At 40.1% G+C, this 26,448-nt stretch overlaps 2 protein-coding genes across 3 annotated transcripts; one reads left to right on the top strand and one right to left on the bottom strand.

Moving 5' to 3' along the window:
* The first annotated feature begins 1,425 nt into the window (after positions 1–1,425).
* LOC133524354 (uncharacterized) lies at positions 1,426–22,290 on the top strand. Of its 2 annotated transcripts, XM_061860326.1 has the most exons (6): positions 1,426–1,571; positions 2,480–2,556; positions 3,515–3,639; positions 20,269–20,394; positions 20,478–20,559; positions 21,508–22,290. In XM_061860326.1, the coding sequence occupies exons 2-6, from the start codon at positions 2,507–2,509 to the stop codon at positions 21,737–21,739; spliced, it is 615 nt and encodes a 204-aa protein (XP_061716310.1). In that variant the 5' UTR covers positions 1,426–1,571; positions 2,480–2,506; the 3' UTR covers positions 21,740–22,290. The 2 variants fall into 2 exon arrangements, with proteins under 2 accessions (XP_061716310.1, XP_061716309.1); XM_061860325.1 differs by lacking the exon at positions 1,426–1,571 and having other exon boundaries at positions 1,658–2,556.
* A 102-nt stretch (positions 22,291–22,392) lies between these two features.
* LOC133524355 (uncharacterized) lies at positions 22,393–26,137 on the bottom strand. The gene is made up of 3 exons (XM_061860327.1): positions 25,885–26,137; positions 25,535–25,662; positions 22,393–22,689 (listed from the first exon to the last, which is right to left on the bottom strand). Exons 1-3 carry the CDS (start codon positions 25,944–25,946, stop codon positions 22,433–22,435), a joined length of 447 nt encoding a protein of 148 aa, XP_061716311.1. The 5' UTR covers positions 25,947–26,137; the 3' UTR covers positions 22,393–22,432.
* Between the last annotated feature and the right edge of the window lie 311 nt (positions 26,138–26,448).

Below are 26,448 nucleotides of genomic sequence, written 5' to 3' on the forward strand. Positions count from 1 at the left end.
CATTTTATCTACAAGTATGGCAAAGTGACGATTTTTAATGATAAATATTGAATTGCGTTCATTTGATTTTACTTTGTAATTTTAGAATTGGATTTGTTTGTGTGGTGACAATTTTTCTGTGCCAAACTGTCTTGAAACCTTCACAACGCAAGATTTCACTTTAGGAACCACTCGCTGCGCACGTGGTTTAATTTAGGTATCTTTAACTTGCTCGGCTATCGCTAAGACGGGCCAAGCGAAGTACAATGGCACTACCCATTAACATATATCTAAGGACGGGCCTTACGGGCACTAAAAATGGTGCGAGCTCGTCTGTGTGCAGCATGGCTTTCGCTACCGTCACATGGACCTAAGGCATTGACATATATATCTAACGACGGGCCTTAAGGGCACTAAAAATGGCGCTAGTTCAGTGGTGTCTCTCTTTCGAATTCGAGCCAATCGTGCAGTCTAACGCAACTAGTTGCGACCAATCGCGCGCGTGGTGCGAACTCATCAACCAATCGCGTTGCGGCGTTAGACTGCACGATTGGCTCGAATTCATGTGCGTGACACCGCTGTTCTGGCCCCATTCCTATTGTCCGTAAGGCCCGTTCTTAGATATATATGTCAATGGCCTAAGGTGAAAAATTTATTCACTATTCATTACTTTTTTGTTATAAGTATTAGGTTCCTAGTGTTCCTACTTCATGCAACGAAACGGCTAAACCACATATTTTGAATAACGTGTAGATTATGTGAAGTTAAGGCTTGTAGAGTTAAAAGCTTGGCTCTACATGAGATCAGAGGGCCTACCACGAAAACCGAAATTCGCAAATTGCGCGGATCTTTCGCTTTTACTCCAAAGAAGGCGTAATTAGAGTGACAGAGAAAGAGGCTCCCAACTTGTGAACTTCGATTTTCGCGGTTATAACGCTGATAACTATTTGACAGTGAGCCTTATGGTTTCGTCTTGGCAACATTTTACATAAAAATGTTTTGGTGGGATCAATATTAGCACGAGTGGTTTAACAAATTTGTCCCCTTGTAAAAAAAATAACTACTTTTGATAAAGCCGCTGCCGCTAGCCGTTTAATGCTTCAATAAATTTCTGGGTTAATTAGGCAGTAGGCACGTACCCAAATCTTCCAATGATCATTAATTATCTGGCTACAGCCTATAAGGACCGTGCGCGTTGGTGGGTCTGCCATCTTGTGGCCTGAAGTGCAACCATAAAAATTTACATGGACACTTCACGATCTACCGTTCTCGTACGTTTTCTTGTGCATAGCAGGTTCTGCCGTCTTGTGGGCTACATTGGAAGCATAAAATTCACATTTCTTCACTTACACCTCGCGCCAAAAATCTGACGTCTCCTGTGCTGCCCCTACAGTTTATGCACGCTCCCTATGTAATTTTCTTTTATACAGTCTGACCTCGACCTTCAATCACTCTCATATTACTCTACAAAAAACTGTCTGTCAATGGTGAACTGTCAACAATTTTATTTGTCAATGGTGCATATTGCTGTGCCAAGACATTGTTATTTATTTTTATTTAACTGTTTTTATTCTCCTTTAAATAATTCACAGGTAAGTACCTACTAGTTACAATACTATTCTTTTTTCAGAGGGCCTACCGCGAAATACGAAATTTCTTTATCTGCCTCTAAGCCTCTATCGATCGAATATGCGAGAGCGATAGTGGAGGCATATAACGTTCTTAGATGTTGGCGGTAGGCCCTCCGACTTCTTTTACATAGATCATAGACTAAGTAGTTTGTAATAAAATAACTTTTATAAGTAAGTTATTATAACTATTATAAGTCACTTGCAGCGCCATATATGAGCTATACGCGTGCGCCCGTAAGGGACAGAACATACGCAATGCGACAAAATTAAAAAGTTCAAAAACACGTTTTAACATTCCTGACAATATATATACCAAAAACATCCTAAGGTCAATGTGTCTAATTCCGTCATAAGGATGATTCTGTCCACGAACGTATATTTCTTTGATTTTCAATCGTAAGAAAAAAAAATGCGAGACAAAGATCAATCACTGCTTTGTCGATGAAATTTCGTTCATTGTCCGAGAAAAACGGTAGTAGACGGAATTGACCACATTGAACTTACGCAATTTGGTCGGGTTATTGTTACCTACCATAAACCATACTAAATTTACGGTAGGGAATAAAAAAAATGTAAAACTGTGACAAGGACAAATAATAATAGCGCTTTCTCTTCTAGTCCTACTGAAAGTTCCATAAGTGCATCTCGTTCGGTCATATGACCCCTCCCCCATTTAATCTCTATATTATTGTACCTCTATGTTTTTAGCGACATATAGTTGGCAAGCCATTTCTGTCAGTAGAAATAGGCGGCAAATTAAAGAAAAAATTGACGTAAATAGAAAATTTAAATTTCGCGCCTTTTTCTACTGACAAAGTGGGTTTTCCAGAGTATAAATACCTATTGGTAAACATGGCGTATTTTTACAGAATAACTGGTGACATCAAAACACGACCATGGGGTTGATACAATCGCTCATTTGCTCTATTATGTTTTGCCTCGAAAGGTAAGGGGACTGTTATGGTTCAAAATAACTATCTTCAAGTAAATAGACCGCGAGCCAGGAACAGATTTCCATGACAAATAGCCTCCCGGGCGAAAACGTGTAAATTGGTTAAGGGTGATGTGTAATGAATTCGCGTGGACGTCAGCTGCCGCTCCATTGGTGGGTTGAGGAATGGCAGCCTCCGAAACACGAAAAAAAAATTAGTCATCGCCTTCCGATTGTAACTTTGTCAAAAGACTGTTGTGATGTTACTATGAGTTTAAAAAATCGTCAGCCGGTTGTATCGCGGTGGAAAAATCGTCAGCTGGTTGCATTCATGAACAAGTTAATAATACGCGCAATAACTTTTTATAATAGTGATATCAAAATCGTACATCTTTGCATGTAGTATTTTGAAAGACGATACATTGTGACACAACTTAATTCCTCGCCAAACTGCGATTGCAGTTTGTTGGCGAGGTAGCCTTTCAATAAACGCCTTACGGAAGACGCATAGTTTGCGGACATAAAATGGCCAGACGCGTATTTTTACATCTTAATGCAACCAGCTGACGGTCTGTCCACCGCGATACGACCGGCTGACTGTTTTTTTATTCATAATAGCAATCTAAACTGTCATCTGACAAAGTATCAATTGGGAAGCGATGACTGAAAAATATTTTTTTTGCATATGTAAACATCACTAGACTTGCCACCGCGATACAACTGGCTGACTATTTTTTTAATTCATGATATGATCTAAACTATTATGTGACGAAGAATCAACCGGGAGGCGATGACTGGCGAAATTTGCGACTGGCCCGCGGTCTATAAGAGCAATAGGGAAATAACATATACCATTTCGTCCCTCTTAGCAGAAAGTCCTGTGATCGTATAAATCTAATAAGCCCTTACGCTGTGACACAAATTACATGGATTTAGAGTTCAATCCATTTATAAATTTCGATTATAATTTCAGGGTTTTGACGTGGATGTGCTTTGCGTTCGTGCTAATATTTCTAATGGGTATGATGCTTGTATTGATGGTTTACGGCATTTCAGTCGGCTATCACTACGCACAGAAAGAACTTGCAGCATTTGCTAGTAAGTACTCGAACTTAAACCACTAACATTCAGTATTTTATATCTTAGTTTTTAGGGTTCCGTACCCAAAGGATAAAACGGGACCCTATTACTAAGACTCCGCTGTCCGTCCGTCCGTTCGTCTGTCACTAGGCTGTATCTCATGAAACGTGATAGCTAGACAGTTGAAATTTTCACAGATGATAATAATAATAAAATACTTTATTGTACACTACAAAGAAAATACATGTTACAAACAAAGAAAGGACAAGTGAGTAGGTAACAAAAGGCGGACTTATCGCTAAAAAGCGATCTCTTCCAGACGATGATGATGTATTTCTGTTGCCGCTGTTCCGTAGAGGAACAGATTAGTATTAATTAATTTCTATATATATTTGAATAGGTATTTTTTGTACGTACAAAGCAACACAATTAAGAAAGAATACATTTCTCGTGTTATGTGGCGGCATCTTTTGAGATAACAACTAACAAGATCTCAAAGCCCTGTCACGCCACCTAGTGAAGTAAAAAGACACAACTTCGCCTACGATTTACGCTAGTGCACGCCGTCGTTGCATTCCGTTAAAATAAATCAAAATTTCGAGTTCCTCGCTGCAGAGTTAAGTGCAAACCAGACAAGAAAGTGACTTTCTACCCAGTGCGTCTATGGAATGTATGTAGCTGTCGAAAGAGCACAGGATTATCCAAATTAGCCAAAATCATCACGTGGCCATCACCAACAGGAGCTGCTGGATCACGTAAGTGTAAACGCTCAAATCCGCCGCTACATATATTATTTTGATCCGTTCGATCCGGATCTTTCTTTCTCTGGTTGTGTTGCTCTTGTAATTTGCGGTATTACGTACCCAATTTTTCATTTAGACACGTGTATAGTTCAAGTTAGTATTGCCATTTCCGCCATCTTTGCTTCGCAAAATGGCCCCAAACCCTACAGACGGCAATGCTGAAGCCGACATATCGTGTATTACACAAGACATATTCGAGCGAGATTTAATTCTCGACGAATTAAAGAGAACATTACAGTTCGCAGCGACAAATACAGATCAATTTCGTTCAAGAACTACAGATTTAACAGTGCATCAGCGAAAGTTTACAAAGATTCAAACTAAAATCGAAAAAGCGTTAATTAAATCGCAAAACTTCAATAAAGAAGCAAATATTAAGATTCGTAACGATTTTAATGACTTGTATTACGCGATAGTTACGCATTTACATAACCTAAAGGAGGTAGACGTGGAAAAACGTCGCGCGAGCCGCGCTTTTACCCCCAACGACACTTTGATAAGTGATCGTCGAAATTTACCTAAACTATCACTTCCAGAATATCACGGCGAACCGACTGGTTGGCCTGCCTTTTTTGATTTATTTCAATCGCTAGTACATAATAACAATGCCTACTCGGATGCGGAAAAGTTTAGGTACTTGCTCCTTTCAGTCAAAAACGAACCACATAATTTAATTAAATCAATTCCCATAACGGAAAGTAATTATTCAATTGCGCTCGATATTCTAAAATCTCGTTATGACAATAAACGTATTATTGCAACACAGCATCTGGACAGGCTGTTTAACCTTGAATCGTGTTCCGAACGGTCAGCTGCTACCATGCGAAATTTACTTAAGAGCAATTCCTAGCTGAGCAACTTTTCAAATCTCGAATTTTTGAAGCTATGTTTCTGTCGCGCTGCGGTGGGCGGGAGCGGGAGCTATCTAAGTGTGAGTGCGCGCACACAGATGCGAGACGCGAGCGCCCGCTCATTGCGCGCCGTTCCGTTGACATTGCCGGTAGGGGTCACAAAACCGCTAGTATTTTTGAAAACCGGTTTTTCGGTTTTTGTACATTACAAAACCGGGTTTTCCGGTTTTTCGGTGATTTTTCGGTTTTACATATAAAAAGTGAAAAAAACTCCATTTTATGAATTTAAACTTTAATATTCAGTCATTTAACAATGGATATTATAAAACTTTTTTATATCTTATAATTATTAGGAACGAAAATTAAAAACAAAATATCTAAAATAATAACCTCCATGCACTTCTGGAACGCAAAATTAACTACAAATAGTTATCATTATAACACAAAACACAAAACATCGTATATTCCTTTTATGAAAGTAAATACTTATTAAATACACTTAACATTTGAGATCAAAATTAATTTCTTTCATAGGTTAAGTTACTAAATTGGAGATCAGTGAAAAAAATAATGTAATTATAATCCCTCTTCTCGCCTTCTTTCAGCCAGGCAATTAAGAATAAATCATTATAATAACCCACATACAGAGATATTCGTTGCAGGGATAAGTTCACATTTGTTTGCACACATATAGTTTTCAATTTTTCATAGTTTGCATTTACCTTGTGGTTCGTACAATAAAAAGTTCGACTGCTAATATTAGACTATTGCTAGTAACTTTACTAATTGGTAGGCTAAATCAACTATCAAGGCAAGCGATTATTTTTGGTTTTTCTTTACGAATTGATAATGGGATCTTAGGATAGAGAGAATGTCTAATGTATCCTCACTCAGCGATGTGCTTATCCAACGAAAGACCAGAGATGTTGTATTGAAAAACAAACTATACGTAGGGTAGGGCAATTAGCTAATTTTTATTAATTCAATTATATGTTCTATTCTATATTTACTGATAAACTAAAAAGTAGAAATTACAAATAGAAGAAGTTATAAGTAGTAATAAACTGATAATCAAAGTAATACAATACAACTATCAAGTATTTAAGTGTAAAACCGAAAAACTCGAAAAACCGGTTTTTTCAAATTTGAAAGCCGGTTTTCTCAATGCACAAAAAACCCGGTTTTTCCGGTTTTTTCGGTTTCGGTGAAACCGGTTTTGTGACCCCTAATTGCCGGCGAGCCGGCCGGAATTCATCCTGCGCTGCCCGACACAAGTTGTTTTTGATGTTATCACATAATATTGTTTACAGTACATATGGTGCTACTTTACCGCACTAGTGCGAAAATGAGCATATTCCGTTACTGTGTCGAACATTTAAAGGGCCATATGTACTGTAAAACGTTGTACGATACATGTGCGAATAGGTAATTCGCAACTCGTGTCGACTTAAAACACTCCCTACGGTCGTGTTTTAATTTATCGCCACTCGTTTCGAATTTCCTATTTTTCGCACTTGTATCGTAATGTACTATTTTAATTATTATTTTAACGACCAGTTTGGCCTAGTGGGTAGTCACCCTGCCTACGAAGCTGATGGTCCCGGGTTCAAATCCTGGTAAGGGCATATATTCGTGTGATGAGCATGGATATTTGTTTCCGAGTCATGGGTGTTTTCTGTGTATTTAAGTATTTATAAATATTTATATATTATATATATCGTTGTCTAAGTACCCTCAACACAAGCCTTATTGAGCTTACTGTGGTACTTGTCAATTTGAGTAATAATGTCCTATAATATTTATTTATATTGATTATTTATTTATTATATTATACTGTATCTAGTAATTAATTCAGATAAAGACTACAAATAAGAATGAGGTCCTTGCTTCGGTCGTCGTACCTATCCGTGACAATAAGTTGGGTGTGATCATGGTGTGTTGTGAAATTTTGTAAGTAGATATGGTGTGGTATGGTTAACCTACAATCTAAATAGTAGTAGTAGTACGATGGGGCTAAACTTGTGCCGTCTTATTGAAGAACGTATCGCAATGACAATCTGGGTAAGGTATGTTGGGTAATGCCGGACAATTTTGGGACCAATTGAGAGAACTCGCGATTTTTTTTTTCTAGATCGTGTCAGTTTCTTGAAGTACGAAGCAAATCGTTAAATAATAACCGTAGATTCAGCCTGAATTTTGGTAATCTTCAATATATAAAGGTTTTAGTTTTGTACACGTGTAAAGATGAAACATACTTTTTTTAGGGTAACGACCCAAGTAGCACGGAACTGCTGTATAATGTGTGTGTTTTGCCATCAAGGGATAACATCGGATGGTGAATAAAAGTTGGTTTAAATGGAAAGAGAATAAGGTATCACAAAGAAATAGGTCCGGAGTTTAGCCTTCTCCTACGTATATAAATTGCAGCCAACAATACAAATTTAAAAGTTGTCAGCGAATGTTCTATCTTTCGTATTATTGTATCCGATCTTAACCCTGATACAAACATTTGGTAAAATTGTGGCTCTCAAACTTTTATAGTTATGTCATAAGGCAATTTGATAAGTAAACAATGTACTAACAATTGCGATTTTGACGGTAAAATATTGCAATTATATGTATAGTTGATATACAATATTTTTTTTGGATAAAATGTAAGGATCGTATGCAAAGAGTAAAGTAATAGAATAAAATATATAGGAAAAGAGAGCCCTCTTGAAGCATTTTAAGGAAACTAATTTCAAAGTGCTATCTCTATTTTGTATCCGAAACTAACTATATATGTGTGCGTTCACATCTACATATGCATCCGTATGTGTAGGTACTTTCGTACTACATAATATTAGGTCTACTTCGGCGGTATACATGTTAGTTTTTTGTTTGATGTCTTGTAACTTTCATAGTTTTTCTGTTTACAAGATATTAAACAAAATACTAACTTGTAAGCCACCCAAGTAGACCTAATGTTATGTAGAAAGGTTTTAAAAAGAATGGAATAAAAAATGGAATAAAGAAAACAATACAAAAGAAAACAGAAACATAAGCACAGGTAAACAACATGCGGTCTAATCGCTAAAACGCAATCTCTAGGCAACCTTTGGGCAGCGGAAATTAAAAAAATGACATTGTCAGTAAGTAGGTGTACAATCACATACATACAAAATAGACTAGCTAAATCTTTTCCTTTTGATTTACCGTCGCGTTGGTACTGGATAATAATAAGGGTACGAAAGTGTGATCAAGAAAACAATAAATGTGATAATTAAGTAGGTAAATTGAAGAAAATTTAAAATTTGACCTACACTGCTGGTTTTAAATGGGTAAAGATCGTATTGTTTCTTTCCGATCTTTACCTGGAAGGGTCAATTGGATATTGGTCTACAGCAATCCTAGGTGTGTTTTTGATTGGATTGTTTTATAAATAAACATCTAAAACGAAATTATACATTAACACAATTACAAAAACAAACACATTTTCATCACAATACACAAAATAAATTACAGGGCCTGTACCCCCGGGTCCTATGTCCTTAAACTACGTCAAAAAGAGAGGTATGGGCACTGTGAATGTCATCTCGCCTTGTGTGGTAGGGCACAGCACAGCGGATGTCATTCCAGATCTAGAGCAGAGCCCAACTGGGGAAGTACCTCCACCTTACAGAAAACCGCAGTCAAATAACACTAGACCCTACTCATAGTGTTGTGTTCCTGCCGGTGAGTAAGGTTGCCAGAGCTCAACGAGGGGCGGGGGGTTAGGGTCGGCAACGCGCATGTAACTTCTCTGGAGTTGCAGGCGTACATAGGCTACGGATACTGCTTACCATCAGGCAGGCCGTATGCTTGTTTGCCACCGACGTAGTATAAAAAAAGGGGCGAAGATCGGATACACGAAATTTACCTTGCTCTATGTGATTGCGCATAGCACAAGCCCGATATCCCTGAGTGGCGCTGGGACACTGGCAGTCGAGGCAATGAAATGGCATCTTACACAATGTTGCCAACATTAAAAAAGAAAGCCAAATTAGGGAGAAATGAATTTGCTACGTTCTTCACCCACATCCGGTATTAACCCAACATACCTTAATCGTTGCACTGCCGCATTTCAAAATGGCCCTTATTTTGATATCGGCTAGCCCTAATGTAAATTTGCTATCTAGTGGTTTACTTGTGACGCACAAGTGTGAGCAATGCAAGACAAACAAATTGTTAATGGGTATTTATGATGTTTTAATCAAAATAAGCAGGTTGTACCTATTATCCTACTTAGCTTTGTTTACAGGCCTTTAATAGTAAACATAACTAAACATAAGCACTACATGACCTGCAATGTAAAAAAATACAAAAAAACGGTTTGAAGTGACAGGCCATTACGGGTACATTTTAGAATAGAATAGAATATAAATTTAATCTTTATTACGAAACCATGGTACATAATAGTTGTTACATTAAAGAGTGTGGAAACACATGGCACCCTTTTCTTAGAACTACGTGGTATTTTGGTTATATTACGGCGATCGACTGTTGGTTGTTGGTGTATTTTTTCTCATTTTAACAATTAACATGTTATGCCCATCACTATTCCTTCTGTGTACTTATATTTAGAAACTGTCTCCGCCTCTAATTCGTGCGATAAGGACAACTGCAGCTCGGACTAAAATTCACACGCAAAAAACTCAAAAATCGAGGTTTCGCTCTCGACTGTTTCCTCCTCCAAAACGCAATCAATCTTTATGAAATTTTGGAAACTGCAAGAGGAAGAAATAATCTATGCCGCTATGTTTTGATTTTTTGGATATTTTTTGTCATATTTGTATACTGTGCCTTTTTTTACAGCCAAGTCAATTGAGCCGTTTTTGCGATTTTCGAGGCGCTGTATCTTTCTTCAAAATAAAATAATCCAAAAAAGCAAAACATAGCGGCACAGATATTGATGATATTAATCTTATTTGAAAAAATCACTGCTCTAGCTTGAAAATCCAGGGAGGAATCAGTCGAGAGCGTTTGTATGGAAAAATCGCAACTAGGAATTCCTCTTAATGTTTATCATGAAAACATTAAGGCGCTTGAAGTCATGGAGTTTCCGGTTAAAGAATGGGATTTCGTTCTGTTAAATTTATTATTACGTAAAATTCCCGTAAATACGCGAAAAGATTATGAACGTTGCTTAACCAACCCGGGCGAAATACCTAAAGTACAAAGCTTAATTATGTTTTTAGAACGCGAACTTTCGGCGGAACAGATGATTTCAGTTTCAAATCCACAGTCCACTAAAAACTGTTCATCATTGGGCATCAAAAGCAAGATAAACATAAATTCTGCTCAATCGCACAAACGAGTTTTGTTGGCAAATGCGGCGCCAACCCGACCTTATGACGAGGCGAATAAGGTTCGATCTTGCTTGAAGTGTAAAGGACTTCACTCAATTAATAAATGTGTTGAATTTTTAGACTTATCAGCGAAAGAGAGATTTGCATTTGTTCAAACAAATAACATGTGTTACAATTGTTTATGCCCCGGGCACGACTTAAGGAATTGTAAATCGAGTTTTAAGTGCCGTAAATGCAATAAAAGGCACCATACGTTAATTCATTTAGAATCATACATTCCGCGATCGGTTATAAGCGAAGCTGCGGAATCTGCTGCTGTCTCGCTCGCTCTTACAGAACAGCCCGGCACTAGCACTAGTACGACTCATAACCCGTCTGCAGTTCACGGCGTGAACGAACAAAGTGTAGGTAGCTTAGGAAAACGACCTAACACGGTTTTACTCTCAACAGCGTTGGTTGACCTTCATTACGAAGGGAATAAGATTGCTACAATTCGCTGTATGTTAGACGGGGGTTCTCAGGCGACTCTTATAACGGAAGCGTGTATGCAACGGCTTCATTTACCGCGACAACACGTAAGGGAGCCGTTAGTAGGTGTAGGCGACATACAGCTCGAGCCTAGAGGTACATTCGTGTGCTCAATTTCGCCTAAGGGCAAACAAAGTCCAAAGATTCCGTTAGAGGCTACTATTTTAGCGAAGTTAACCCGTCCAATGCCTAGTGTACTACTAGCACCTCTCGCTGAATGGCCTCATTTACAGGGACTCGCTCTGGCCGACCCTGAATTTCATAAACCTCAGCCAGTGGATATGATACTCGGCGAGGACATCCTTATGGATATTATTCGCGATGGCATTGTCAGGGGCAAACCTGGCACGCCCACCGCAATTAACAGTGTATTTGGTTATTTGCTAGGAGGTAAAGTAAATTTTACTCCTAATGTTTCGACTCCACGCCATACTTGTTTTACGTCGTTCGACAACGACAATCTGCAGAAGTTTTGGGAGCTGGAGTCAGTACCAGAGATGCGGAGTTACACTCCCGAAGAAAAGCTATGCGAATCCTTTTTTCAAAAGACGCATACGCGCGATGAAACAGGGCGATACGTGGTCGCTCTGCCATTCAAGCCCGATGCACCGCCGCTCGGTGAGTCTCGGCAAATTGCCCTAGCACGATTTCATAAATTAGAATATCGTCTAGAACGTAACCCCCAGTTGAAGGCGGATTATCATGCTTGCCTCCAGGAGTACGTGGATCTCAACCACATGGAGCTCGCGGACGATGAACCCCCTGCTAGTGCGAGTTACTACCTACCCCACCATTGTGTGTCAAAAATTTCCGAAACCACACGCACACGCGTAGTGTACGACGCTGGTTGTCGCACAACGAGTGGTCACTCGTTGAATGACGCCTTGTTAAGAGTCCTTATTCCTACAGACGAGCGTATTTTGTAAAATGCTTCCTTTTTCATTCAAGATTACGACGTAACTATTAGTATTTATTCAAAAACTGATAACGTACTTAAATAATCGTTTCCTAAACTAGGGGCTCCAACAGTTCAAATTTTCATTTTCTCTTTTAAACCTCTTTTTTAATGAGGTTTTTTGGGAGTCTTTTCCAAATTTTGCAGTGAGATGTGGCGTTTCGGTTCTCAATTTTGCTATAAACAAGAATTATTTGGTACATGAATGACTACAATTTGATTCAACATATCTCGTACGAGGGGCTGGAATGATTAACAATTGAAGATTCATTTGAAAAAACTGATAAAATACCTTCCGAGTTTTCTTCATTTTTTTGGCGAAAACAGGGTTTTATTATATTTTATTTCCGCAAATTGTACGCATATTTTGCTTTAAAAATAATATTATAGCAAACTGTAACTTTATGTTAACCTATAAAAAAAAAAATCGTAACTATGGGACCTACATTGCCGTAAATTTATATTTTTTTAAAACACGTATAAATCACGCAGCAGCGACGCCCCGCTCTCAGTCCGCGCGGAGCGCGCTTAGAGGACGGACCTGTGCTCGATTGTCAGGCATTCGTTGCGATCGTAATCAGCTACGAAGTTCCGAGAAGTGCTATATACTGCGATTAGAAAATCTTAATAAAAGTTCATTTTTTACAGTATGCCTAACAGACTCGTTTATTGATGGATTTTCAGTGTTACTTTTTTTTTAATACTAAGTCGGTGGCAAACAAGCATACGGCCCGCATATGTACGCCTGCAACTCCAGAGGAGTTACATGCGCGTTGCCGACCCTAACCCCCTCCCGCCCCTCGTTGAGCTCTGGCAACCTTACTCACCGGCAGGAACACAACACTATGAGTAAGGTCTAGTGTTATTTGGCTGCGATTTTCTGAAAAACGCATTTTCACTTGAAATTACGTTAGGGTTTGCATTATTATTTTTGACCCGGATGAAGTCCAAGTTCTCATGATGGAGTCAGGAGTTGGTCACCAGAACTCCTAATCTACTAATTATAATCCCATCGTGTTTGGGCTCAAAAGATTTGCCCTGACGAACACCATCGATCTAGATGAGGTCCAGGGTCTCATGATGGAGTCAGGAGTTGGTCACTAGAACTCCTAATCTACTCATTATAATTCCATCGTGTTTGGGCTCAACAGAGTTGCCCTGATGAGCACCTTCAATCTAGATGAGGTCCAGGGTCTCATGATGGAGTCAGGAGCTGGTCACCAGAACTCCTAATCTACTCATCATAACTCCATCGTGTTTGGGTTCAATAGAGTTGCCCTGACGAGCACCATCAATCTAGATGAGGTACAGGGTCTCATGATGGAGTCAGGAGCTGGTCACCAGAACTCCTAATCTACTCATCATAACTCCATCGTGTTTGGGCTCAATAGATTTGCCCTGATGAACACCATCGATCTAGATGAGGCCCAGGGTCTCATGATGGAGTCAGGAGTTGGTCACCAGAACTCCTAAACTACTCATCATAACCTCATCGTGTTCGGGCTCAATAGATTTGCCCTGACGAGCATCATCAATCTAGATAAAGTCCAGGGTCTCATGATGGAGTCAGGAGTTGGTCACCAGAACTCCTACTCTACTCATCATAACTCCATCGTGTTTGGGCTCAATAGAGTTGCTCTGACGAGCACCTTCAATCTAGATGAGGTCCAGGGTCTCATGATGGAGTCAGGAGCTGGTCACCAGAACTCCTAATCTACTCATCATAACTCCATCGTGTTTGGGTTCAATAGAGTTGCCCTGAAGAGCACCATCAATCTAGATGAGGTCCAGGGTCTCATGATGGAGTCAGGAGCTGGTTACCAGAACTCCTAATCTACTCATCATAACTCCATCGTGTTTGGGCTCAATAGATTTGCCCTGATGAACACCATCGATCTAGATGAGGCCCAGGGTCTCATGATGGAGTCAGGAGTTGGTCACCAGAACTCCTAATCTACTCATCATAACCTCATCGTGTTCGGGCTCAATAGATTTGCCCTGACGAGCATCATCAATCTAGATAAAGTCCAGGGTCGTGAGGGCAAATCTTTTGAGCCCAAACACGTTGGAATTATAATGAGTAGATTAGGAGTTCTAGTGACCAACTCCTGACTCCATCATGAGACCCTGGACTTCATCTAGATCGATGGCACTCGTCAGGGCAAATCTTTTGAGCCCAAACACGATGGAATTATAATGAGTAGATTAGGAGTTCTAGTGACCAACTCCTGACTCCATCATGAGACCCTGAACATCATCTAGATTGATGGTGCTCGTGAGGGCAAATCTATTGAGCCCAAACACGATGGAGTTATGATGAGTAGATTAGGAATTATGGTGACCAACTCCTGACTCCATCATGAGACCCTGGACTTCATCTAGATCGATGGTACTCGTCAGGGCAAATCTTTTGACCCCAAACACGATGGAATTATAATGAGTAGATTAGGAGTTCTGGTGACCAACTCCTGACTCCATCATGAGACCCTGGACTTCATCTAGATCGATGGTACTCGTCAGGGCAAATCTTTTGAGCCCAAACACGATGGAATTATAATGAGTAGATTAGGAGTTCTAGTGACCAACTCCTGACTCCATCATGAGACCCTGAACATCATCTAGATTGATGGTGCTCGTGAGGGCAAATCTATTGAGCCCAAACACGATGGAGTTATGAGGAGTAGATTAGGAATTATGGTGACCAACTCCTGACTCCATCATGAGACCCTGGACTTCATCTAGATCGATGGTACTCGTCAGGGCAAATCTTTTGAGCCCAAACACGATGGAATTATAATGAGTAGATTAGGAGTTCTGGTGACCAACTCCTGACTCCATCATGAGACCCTGGACTTCATTTAGATCGATGGTACTCGTCAGGGCAAATCTATTGAGCTCGAATACGATGGAATTATAATGAGTAGATTAGGAGTTCTAGTGACCTACTCCTGACTCCATCATGAGACCCTGGACTTCATCTAGATTGATGGTGCTCATCAGGGTAAATCTATTGAGCCCAAACTCGATGGAGTTAGGATGAGTGGATTAGGAGTTCTGGGGAGTTCTGGTGACCAACTCCTGATTCCGTCATGAGACCCTGGACCTCATCTAGATCGATGGTGTTCGTCAGGGCAAATCTTTTGAGCCCAAGCACGATGGAATTATAATGAGTAGATTAGGATTTCTGGTGACCAACTCCTGACTCCATCATAAGAACCTGGATGGACTTCATTCGGGTCAAAAATAATAATACAAACCCTAACGTGATTTCAAATAACACTGAAACTCTATAGCACTAATGTGCGCAAACGATTGGCATCTTGACTACGCAGCATGGGTGCGTAGCCACCATGCCAATCGATACGACAACGAAACACTATCTGTCTCTCTCTCGTACTAATATGCACAAACGATTGGCATCTTGGCTGGGCAGCATGGGTGCGTAGCCAACATGCCAAACGTTTACGATACGACAAGGAAACACTATCTGTCTCTCTATCGCACTAATATGCGCAATCGATTGGCTTCTTGGCTAGGTATCATGGGTGCGTAGCCAACATGCCAATCGTTTACGATACGACAACGAAACACTACTCTCTCTCTATCGCACTAATATACGCAAACGATTGGTATTTTGGCTAGGCACTAAGCAAGTGTGTGGCCAACATGCCAATCGTTTACGATACGACAACGAAACACTATCTGTCTCTCTATCGCACTAATATACTTTATTTATACCTGCAGTCATTTAGTAACTTCTTCATTTTCCATTGGTGTGAAAGAGACAGAATAATACACTCTGTAGTCTGTACACTTAGTAGTAGTGTACAGTCAAGGTATTAAATATCGACACGGACAAATTGCCAAAAATATGTATACACGCCTTTATTGTCCATACATTAAAGTAGTGTATACATATTTTTGGCACTTTGTCCGTATCGATATTTAATACCTTGACTGTACATAAAAAAAAAACTACTGTGCATATACAATAAAATAAAGAGTGCCCATATGATATCATATGACACTAAAATTAATGTTGCTTGAAATTATATTGAAAACTATCAAGATTATTCTAGTCTGCATTGAAACGCGCGTCGCGTTGCCGGCGCTCGCGTACCGAGCGCCAACGCCATCTATCGAGCGTTATTTCGTGAAATCGGAGAACGCTCCAAGGATTAAGGGCTCTTAACGGGTCCTAAGTTACATTTAGACATTGTTGACGTTCTTCTAAAATTCCGAGTGCATAACATTGCATTTTGTTCCGACATCAAACAGATGTATCGCAATATTCTGGTGCGTGAAATTGATAGGGACTTTCAGCGCATCCTTTGGCGCCAATCGCCCGAGGAGCCTTTACGCGATTATAGACTTCGTACCGTTACATTCGGTGTAAGCAGTTCCCCTTATCTCGCCTTACGCACGATCAAACAGTTGGCGTACGACGAGGCTAAGCATTTCCCGCTCGCCTCACCAGTCCTACTAAATGACGTTTTCGTCGACGACGTGGTAACCGGTGCTGATACCACAGTTGAGGCCCTCGCTCTGCAGCAGGAGCTGATAGGTATTTGTGCCACGGCCGGGTTCGAATTACGTAAATGGCAAAGTAACTCGCCAGCGATTCTCGCTACTATGCGACCGCCAGATTTTCACGGTGAGCGGCGCGAAAATGTTCATTTTGCCGAAATGGAAAATGACAAAGGGGTCAAAGTCCTTGGACTTCAATGGAATCCGGGACCCGACTCATTTAGCTTCAAGGTACAAAGTACTTCTAAAGCCTGTACAAAGCGGGCAATTCTCTCGGAAATTGCAAAAATTTACGACCCACTCGGGTTATTATCTCCGGTGACATTGTTTGCCAAACATTTAATTCAATTGCTATGGTTGGCAAAAGTTCCTTGGGACTCGGAACCACCTATCGATATAGTTAACTCATGGACGAGTTTTGTTAACGAGCTACCACTCTTATCGCAAATTTCATTTTCTCGTCATATTTTTAATACTGACGACTTCGATTCAATCGAAATTCACGGATTTGCAGATGCAAGTCAAATTGCGTATGCCGCATGTGTTTATATACGTCTTACGGACAATACCGGTAGGGTTCAAACTTATTTAGTCATAGCTCGAACCCGCGTAGCTCCACTTCGGCTTTGCCTCACTATCCCGAAGATGGAATTAATGGGATGTGTGATTCTGTCAAAATTGATAGAACGAGTAATGCATATTTACGGTGATCGTATTCGCCCCAATCAAGTATACGCGTGGTCAGATAGTTCCGTCGCGCTCGCGTGGCTTAAGTCACCCCCACACGAATGGAAAACGTTTGTTTCTAATCGCACCAGTGAGATCTTGTCCCGTGTCCCGGCGAGCTGTTGGCGTCACGTCCCGTCAGCCGACAACAGCGCTGATCCGGCGTCCCGCGGTTTACTGCCCGCCGCACTCGTGCAAAGTGACTTATGGCTCCATGGTCCTATATGGCTTCAACAAGGCCACGACTCCTGGCCTATACAAAAACCGGTAGTCAATACAACGGAGGAAAAACGTAATAAAACTAAATCATCCAATGTTAATTGTGCATGTGTTTCCACATTGCCTACCTCCCTGGACGATGACACCCTTATTACGCGATTTTCATCGCTAGGTAAATTAGTTCGCGTCACGGCATTAATATTTCGTTTCTATAATAGATGTAGAAAACATAAACAAACGTTCCCTGAATACATCACCGTACCAGAGTACCAGTTTGCATTAAAGCGACTTATATTGATTACGCAACAAAAAATGTTCGAAGACGATATTAAAAATATTTCGTCAAATAAATCCCCTTCCTTACGTTTGCGGCGTCTCGCGCCTATTCTAGATAGTGAGGGATTATTACGAGTCGGCGGACGTATTCACAAATCATTTTTACCTTATGAGTCCAAACATCAATTGATTTTACCTAAACGACATCATCTTACAAATCTTATTATTGACGATGCTCATAAAAATGAATTGCATGCCGGTCCGCAGTGCGTCCAAACCTCGCTTTTACAGCGATATTGGATTATTTCAGGTCGCGATATTGTGCGTCTACGCGTACATCGTTGTATCCCATGTTTCAGGGCTCGGCCGAGTCACGGCCAACCTCGCATGGGTATGCTTCCCGCGGTTCGCTTACGCCCCGCGCGCGTATTTAGTAAAACTGCATGCGATTTTTGCGGACCATTCTACGTTCGCGCTAATAAAGTTCGTAATGCAAAAATAATAAAATGTTATGTTGCCGTTTTCGTATGTATGAGCGTTAAGGCTGTACATCTCGAGTTAGTTTCAGAACTTTCCACAGAAGGTTTTTTAGCCGCGTTGCGTCGTTTCACGTCCCGCCGAGGATATTGTACAGATATATATACCTACCGATTGCGGACGTAACTTTGTTGGTTGTAATAATTACCTTAAAGAATTATATGCGTTCTTGCGTAACGATTCCGTCATGAGCGCTCTCAATCAACAAACCTTAAAACAAGGATTAACTTGGCATTTTCAGCCACCGTATGCTAGCCATTTCGGTGGGCTATTCGAAGCGGCTGTTAAGAGTTTTAAAACCCATTTACACCGCGTAATAGGTACACAGACGCAAACATATGATTCTATGCATACGCTGACCTGTCAAATTGAAGCGGTACTTAACAGTCGTCCACTCTGCGTGCTAAGTTCAGACTCTTCTGACCCCTTGCCCCTTACGCCAGCTCACTTTTTAATCGGAGAGCCCTTAACGGCCCTACCGGACGTTTCTTTGATCGATGAAAACCCTAGTCGTCTTACGCGTTGGCGTTGGGTACAGCAGGCTATACAGCATTTCTGGCGTCGATGGAGTCGTGAGTATCTCCATCAACTGCAACAGAGTACCAAGTGGCTTCAAGATCGCGGTCCCGCCATCCGTGAAGGCACTGTTGTTGTGGTATGCGAAGACCACTTGCCACCGTTACAGTGGAGGCTCGCGCGCGTTCATGCTGTCCATCCGGGCACTGATCAAGTTATTCGTGTTGTAACTTTAAAAAGTGGGAATACATTGTTCAAGCGACCCGTAGTTAAGGTCTGTCCCTTACCTTTAGAATAATTCCTACAATCGTTACGATTCTTAATGTTAGCATTTAAGTTAGGCATAAGTTTCATATCTTGTTAAACTTTCGCACGTTCCTTTAAAAGTCACTACGTGCTTTTAAGGTGAGCGGCATGTTCCGTAGAGGAACAGATTAGTATTAATTAATTTCTATATATATTTGAATAGGTATTTTTTGTACGTACAAAGCAACACAATTAAGAAAGAATACATTTCTCGTGTTATGTGGCGGCATCTTTTGAGATAACAACTAACAAGATCTCAAAGCCCTGTCACGCCACCTAGTGAAGTAAAAAGACACAACTTCGCCTACGATTTACGCTAGTGCACGCCGTCGTTGCATTCCGTTAAAATAAATCAAAATTTCGAGTTCCTCGCTGCAGAGTTAAGTGCAAACCAGACAAGAAAGTGACTTTCTACCCAGTGCGTCTATGGAATGTATGTAGCTGTCGAAAGAGCACAGGATTATCCAAATTAGCCAAAATCATCACGTGGCCATCACCAACAGGAGCTGCTGGATCACGTAAGTGTAAACGCTCAAATCCGCCGCTACAGCCGCTATAACAACAAATACTAAAAAGTACGAAACCCTCGGTGGGCGAGTCCGACTCGCACTTGTCCGGTTTTGATCATATATGAAAGAAAAAATAAATATATAATAACTGCACCCCACTGCGGCGCACGGCCACGCGACGTATCATCAACTCATGTATATTTTTAGTGTAACCATCCATCCATGTTATACCTGTAATCGGTTTGTTCGGCTTTGTATATCTTATTACAAATTGTGGTTGTTCCTTGTAATTATTTTTTTCTACTTACTCGTCGACTTACATGTATGGGTTTCCAACTCAACTATAATATTCATTTCGATACACTGTAGTCTGTAGTCAACTATAAAAGACCAATCACGTGCCGCTGCGCTCCCATAGAAAAGACTAAACTGGGGACGGGCGCGCGGTGGACTTCGCGAGTTTATTTATGTCTTTAGTACTACATTTTTGTCTACTGAGATACTTACCAATTTTCATTAAATATTTAGGTAAGTGTCATTATAATAACACAAACTCTTTGCCACCAGTGACATCGAGAACAACAACACCTGACCCTATGAGAATGGGACGGTCAGGCGACGAATCCAGGCCAGTCGTCCGACTAGTCGCTGTGAACAGATCCTCGATTGACAACGCACCGCGGCCGATGCTTGGTATGTTCTATAGAAATAACGAACAATCAACATACACCTCAAAACTTGGAGACTGATAAAACTAAATCTATTTTATTTTTCAGAGGTATATCAGAACAGGCCACCTCCTGAAAAAATTGTGTTGGAAAAACCAGCAACGCCTATTGTTCTATTGGAAACGGAAAGGTATAGTATAATAAATTTAGTCAATAAGTAGGTTGTCATGAATATTGCAAATCTCTTAAATAACTCTATTTCAATGATTTCAATGCCGTAAATGAGGCAGGCATTTGTTTGACCATTCATAACAAACACTGATACCCCAGCAAAATCTTGGAAAGTGTAAGGCTGCGTTTCCACCAAAGCTGTGCGAGGATGCGTAGCAAGGGATGTGTTTCTCATGAACCAATAGAAACGCTTCATTTACCTATCCTCGCTCAGCGCAGCTCTAGTGGAAACAGTTCAGCGGAGTGAGATTTTTACACATACAAAACAAGTGAAGTATGTGAGCGAGGAATGTGTTGCGAGGTAGGGATGTTAGCGAAAAATATAAATGTGTCGTTCGAAAACCGACCGCAGCGCAGCTGCACCACTGCAATAATACTGCAGCGTGACATTAATGTATGGTGTATGATATTTGACGCTTCTTGCAATACTACTGATGCCGTCGACTAGTAGAGTAGTATTGCAGCGCGACAATATTTCAAATGCCATATAAATTTCTCGATATATTGATATTTTCTACAGTAATGCAGCGACGCAAATGTCAAAAATCCGGGCAGCAACATTATTTTTGACATTTGCGGCAGTAATGCATTTGGCAGTAACTGGGGCAGTAGTGCAGCTGCGGTCGGAATCCGAACGTCACCTTAAAAAGCTCCGCTTCCGCCTCACTGCACGCTGCTCGCTTATTTGAAAAGAGCCCATTACATAGCCTCGCTACGCATCCTCACACCGCACAGCTATGTCGCATACATATCTCTGGTGGAAACTTTCACGTTTTTCCATTTCCGCGCTACACATCCTTACACCGCTCAGCTACCTCGCACAGCTTAGGTGGCAACCTTTAGCGTTATGACCTCAATAGCCTGATGATATTATGTTATACTGTAGTAACATTTCTCTTTTGTGCAGTCCGCCACCGGAACCAGAATTGCTGCCACACGAGAGAGACATAGCTAAAAGACTCATCGGCCGCTTCAGACGGTCGAAGAACAATACAATGACTACTACGGATATTCCATTTTTAAGACCATTTAAAGCAACTATTCATTCAGATCAGTCTATTAAAACCGATGACGCTGCTACCGATCAGAAGAACGTTAGCCCTTCATCATACTTAACTAAAACTCTCGCGGGACTGTAACGAGCCCTGAAACAACCATTATTCGTTAGCTAAGTAAAGCCGGAAATAGGAGTTTCCCTTTATTCGGGGAACCAGATCGTCAAGATCACCTAGATATTATCTCCTATCCGACTACGCGGAACACCTGGGCCCCCGATACCAGAGCTTTTTCCAAGGATATATCCTCGTTTTAACCTTTTCGCCGCCATTGACGTGGTAAGTCAGTAATATTCGTGCCCCACACGCCACGACTTCATATCAAGTACTGGTTTTAGTAAGGTTTGTATACGTGCAATTTTTGACGTGGCACTGATGACACTTTATTACTTCATTGACGTGGCGACGAAAAGGTTAAGCATTTGGTTGGTTCCAAATGAATAAGAGATGTTACGGCCAGGCGCCAAATACCCGCCACTACTTAAAAATTTAAAATTTTTACATTCCGATGGCGTTGATACATGATCGGATACTGAACTATTTTTTTTACCTGGTGCCCTTAACTACTTTGAGTTGAATTTTTTATAAAAATGTCGTTTGATGAGTTTCACAATAAAACTATTTTTATGGTTGAATTCGCTTTATTTCTTTGTTTACAGTCATAAGTTTGAAAAAGCCAAAGCGTATTTATAAATATGCTATGATTTGGCGTTTCTAAATATCTTGCCGTTAAAAATATATTCCTTGTAACAAAAATTCTCAAACCGTGTTCACACTTTAACAATTGATACATTTTGACACATTTTGCTTAACTAAATCCTCTTTCAACGATAAGGCAGATAAATTAGCCGTTTGGTTGTTGCTAAATGGTGGCAAGTCCGCAATTTCCCGGCGTTGCAGGTGGCGCCTCAGGGCCGCTGCTCGCTGGGCACCCTGCTCCACTGCTCGCACCACGTTCGCGCGCCTCAACCCGTTCAGTTCACTACCTGCTCTCCTACCTTCTTGAGAACCAGCAGTTAGTTTTGCGGCTTTGGCTGTAATTAATAATTAATTAACCCTTTGAACGCTTTATGTCATAAACGCAAACATCAGTCAAACGCCAAGCTCCCGGGCGCAAGGGAGCTAATGTAAACCTTACTCGAAAGTGTGAATGTCGCTTTGACAGCGTCCGCCATAACACCTATCTCCACCTTCCGTAATAACACCTATAAGTAGTTCGTTTGTTAGTCGTAAACTTCGAAATCAAAAATTCCTTGTAGCTTTTCACCTATTCGCGTTTCGCCGCGATCTCAAAATTTCTGAACAGATTGTTTTTCTTGTAGTATGATTTCTGGTCGCCAATTACAATGGTGTATAAAATTTATAGTATAATAGGGTTGTTTCCAATTTTTTGAAACGCTCGTATTACGTTCTATATTAACTAAAAGTTGCCCTAAAATTCAACTTTTATACTAAAAACGGCTTTAAATATGTTAAATTAACAAAATATATTTTGACAGATGCTTTCGCGCCCAAAACGCTCTTTGAAAATTGTGTGACGTCACAGTTTACGGTTTGACACATAACTACATACGCACGTAGAAGATACGAACTGTCAACTGACATTTGTCATTTGTTGTTTATCGCCTAACTGTCAACAGTGTCAATCCGAGAGTTGTGACGTTATCAAAATCTTCAATGACGTTTCGAGTTTGGTCACGTGACGAGTGCACAAAAGATATTTTAAATTCAGTATTTACAAAAATATGGTCATTACAGGTCCCATAAAAGTAGTTTAACATGTTCTTATAATCCAAAAGAATTTATTGGGATACAATTCTGCCCTAAGATTTGTAGATGGAAACAACCCCATTACTTTTCTGCCTTTCCTCACTGTAGTCGCTTTTCACCATGTTTTTAGGGTTCCGTAGCCAAATGGCAAAAAAAGGAACCCTTATAGATTCGTCATGTCCGTCTGTCTGTCCGATTATGTCACAGCCACTTTTTTCCGAAACCATAAGAGCTATACTGTTCAAACTTGGTAAGTAGATGTATTCTATGAACCGCATTAAGATGTTTACACAAAAATAGAAAAAAAACATTAAATTTTGGGGGTTCCCCATACTTAGAACTGAAACTCAAAAAATCTTTTTTCATCAAACTCATACGTGTATGGATAGGTCTTTAAAAATGATATTGAGGTTTCTAATATCATTTTTTTCTAAACTGAGTAGTTTGCGCGAGAGACACTTCCAAAGTGGAAAAATGTGTGTGTCCCCCCCCCCCCCCCCGTAACTTCTAAAATAACAGAATGAAAAATCTAAAAAAAATATATGATATACATTGCCATGCAAACTTCCACCGAAAATTGGTTTGAGCGAGATCTAGTAAGTAGTTTTTTTTTAATACGTCATAAAATTAAAAAAAAAAATTTTTTTTCATCAGACCCATACGTGTGGGGTATCTATGGATAGGTCTTCAAAAATGATATTGAGGTTTCTAATATCATTTTTTTCTAAACTGAATAGTTTGCGCGAGAGACACTTCCAAAATGAAAAAAAGTGTGTCCCCCCCCCCCCCTGTAACTTCTAAAATAACAGAATGAAAAATCTAAAAAAAATATATGATATACATAACCATGCAAACTTCCAACGAAAATTGGTTTGAACCAGATCTAGTAAGTAGTTTTTTTAATACGTCATAAATGGTACGGAACCCTTCATGGGCGAGTCCGACTCGCACTTGGCCGCTTTTTAGTAATGAGTTATTACATATCGCGATATTTCCTTTAAACACTATACCTCTATAGTTTTGTAAATGCATATCGCACTTGTAGTTTATCTCCTGGTTATGAGTGTGATATATGTGTAACCTCGTTGTGCATATCACTTATATGACTAATAAAATAAAATCAAGTGCAAATGTTGATATATGTCAATTGTTTACGACAACTTCTTTCCGAAATCATCGTGTTCACATTAGAGGTAGATTTCCTAAACAATAAATTTTCCAAATCAAATTAATCTATGACTTTATCAATGAGGTCAATACGCGACCGTCTTTTTATTATATCCCAGTGATATAGCCAATTTTTTTACGATTAATACAATACACTACAACGATATGCGATCCAGGTAAAATGCGAATAAAAATATTTGCGGCTAACTAAATAGGCTATTGATAATACATGCTACATTACATCAAAATTTGCTACTGTTGTAAAAATATATGCGAGTAACAAAATATACCACCGATATTACACGCTACAACAAAATACGCTATCACGGCGTAACGACGACTTTAGGTGTTCTTGGCGTTCAAAAGGTTAAAATTACTTTTTTACGGTAGGTAATAGTGATCGATACCAGGTCACCACTCGTGTAGTTTGGAGGTTTAATAATTTAATGCTTATCAGATGCATGGTCAGTGTCTATTGCTGGAGAACGAATTCATCCGTTGACTGGGTCGTCTTAACTGGGACCCATTTGTCGAAGGATATTAGACTAATATCAAGTAAGTCCACGAACGGTCAAGTCGTATGGGTTACCATGGCGTGTTACTAGTAATATTAGACTAATACCGTTCCGTTCGAGAAATGAGCCCCTGATGTCGCGGCCTCAGGGTATAATGAAATTTTGAAGACCAAAATTGAAAAGGGGACTTGGCAGGCAAATTGACCTCGCCGGACAGGCCTTGAGTAAAGGGGGCGCTATAACCGCGAAAATCGAAGTTCGTCAATTGCGAGCATTTTTCTCTGTCATTCTAATTACGTCTTAGTAAGAGTAAAAGAGAAAGATCCCCTGTACCCATATGGAAAAGCGGCTCTATTAATCATCATATAACCTACTAAAAATCATAAGAAACTTGTTTAAAAACTAGAAAAAAACGAAGACAACTTACACATTTCTTCCACAGTCTGTGTCACAAAACAATAGTGAAATCCAATACCGACTCCGATGGCCAACACGGCTAATATTGTGAATAGCAAAAAAAATGTTAATACTGCACACACTGTGCACACTGTAGCTCTGCCGAAAAAATAGTAAATTAGTAGATATCTACTCAGAACATTACATATAACCCTGTGCCCTTACAAAATATAATAAGTGAAAGGATTTAACCACTCTTGCTAGATTAATTATTATCACATGCGACAAAAGAAGCAAAGAGCTTTATAAGCGACTTAAGGAGTTAAATGCGTTATCGCTACTTTTATTCGTAGTATTTCGTAATGTAAAATAAATAGTTACCTCTCAAATGCATTTAGACAAACAGATACAAACGAACTAAATGAACAACACATACAACCCATTATGAGAAATTTTGAATTTAAGTTGTAACTAAGAAGATTTATTTAATTTAGAGGTTTTGTTAAGCTACATTAATGGATTAATTAGTACGATTTCACAACATTCAAAATTCAGGCGTATCAAAACTAAAACATGAAGTGATTGATTGATACTGTCATTGCATAAAAGTAAAATTCTGTTCGGAAAGAGAAGAGTCATGCATGTCATGGAATCAACATGGAATATGATGGCTCCTCTACACGATGGCCCAGCGCGGGCCAGTCCAAGGGACGCATTTATGCGTTAGAGGGAGTAAGTGATATTGCTATCTCATTCCACCGCATAGCTGCGTCCCTTAGACTGGCCTACGCTGGGCCATCGTGTAGAGGAGCCCTAAAGGATTTAGGGAACCAATAAGACGACTGGTCTGGCCTAGTAGGTAGTGACCAAGTAGTGACCCTGCCTATGAAACCGATGGTTCTGGGTTCGAATCTTGGTAAGAACATTTATTTGTGTGATGAGCAC

Source organism: Cydia pomonella, chromosome 13, assembly GCF_033807575.1.
Source record: "Cydia pomonella isolate Wapato2018A chromosome 13, ilCydPomo1, whole genome shotgun sequence".
NCBI classification, from domain to species: Eukaryota; Metazoa; Arthropoda; class Insecta; order Lepidoptera; family Tortricidae; genus Cydia; species Cydia pomonella.

Excerpts from the sequence above, each read along its gene's own strand:
- LOC133524354 (XM_061860326.1), top strand. The coding sequence starts at position 2,507 with ATGGGGTTGATACAATCGCTCATTTGCTCTATTATGTTTTGCCTCGAA. Across the intron at positions 2,557-3,514 it reads ATTATGTTTTGCCTCGAAAG|GGTTTTGACGTGGATGTGCT; the intron begins GTAAGGGGACTG and ends TTATAATTTCAG. Across the intron at positions 20,560-21,507 it reads GTTCTATTGGAAACGGAAAG|TCCGCCACCGGAACCAGAAT; the intron begins GTATAGTATAAT and ends TCTTTTGTGCAG.
- LOC133524355 (XM_061860327.1), bottom strand. The coding sequence starts at position 25,946 with ATGGGTTGTATGTGTTGTTCATTTAGTTCGTTTGTATCTGTTTGTCTA. Across the intron at positions 25,663-25,884 it reads TGTCTAAATGCATTTGAGAG|AGCTACAGTGTGCACAGTGT; the intron begins GTAACTATTTAT and ends TTTTTTCGGCAG. Across the intron at positions 22,690-25,534 it reads ACAGACTGTGGAAGAAATGT|CCAAAGCCGCAAAACTAACT; the intron begins GTAAGTTGTCTT and ends TATTAATTACAG.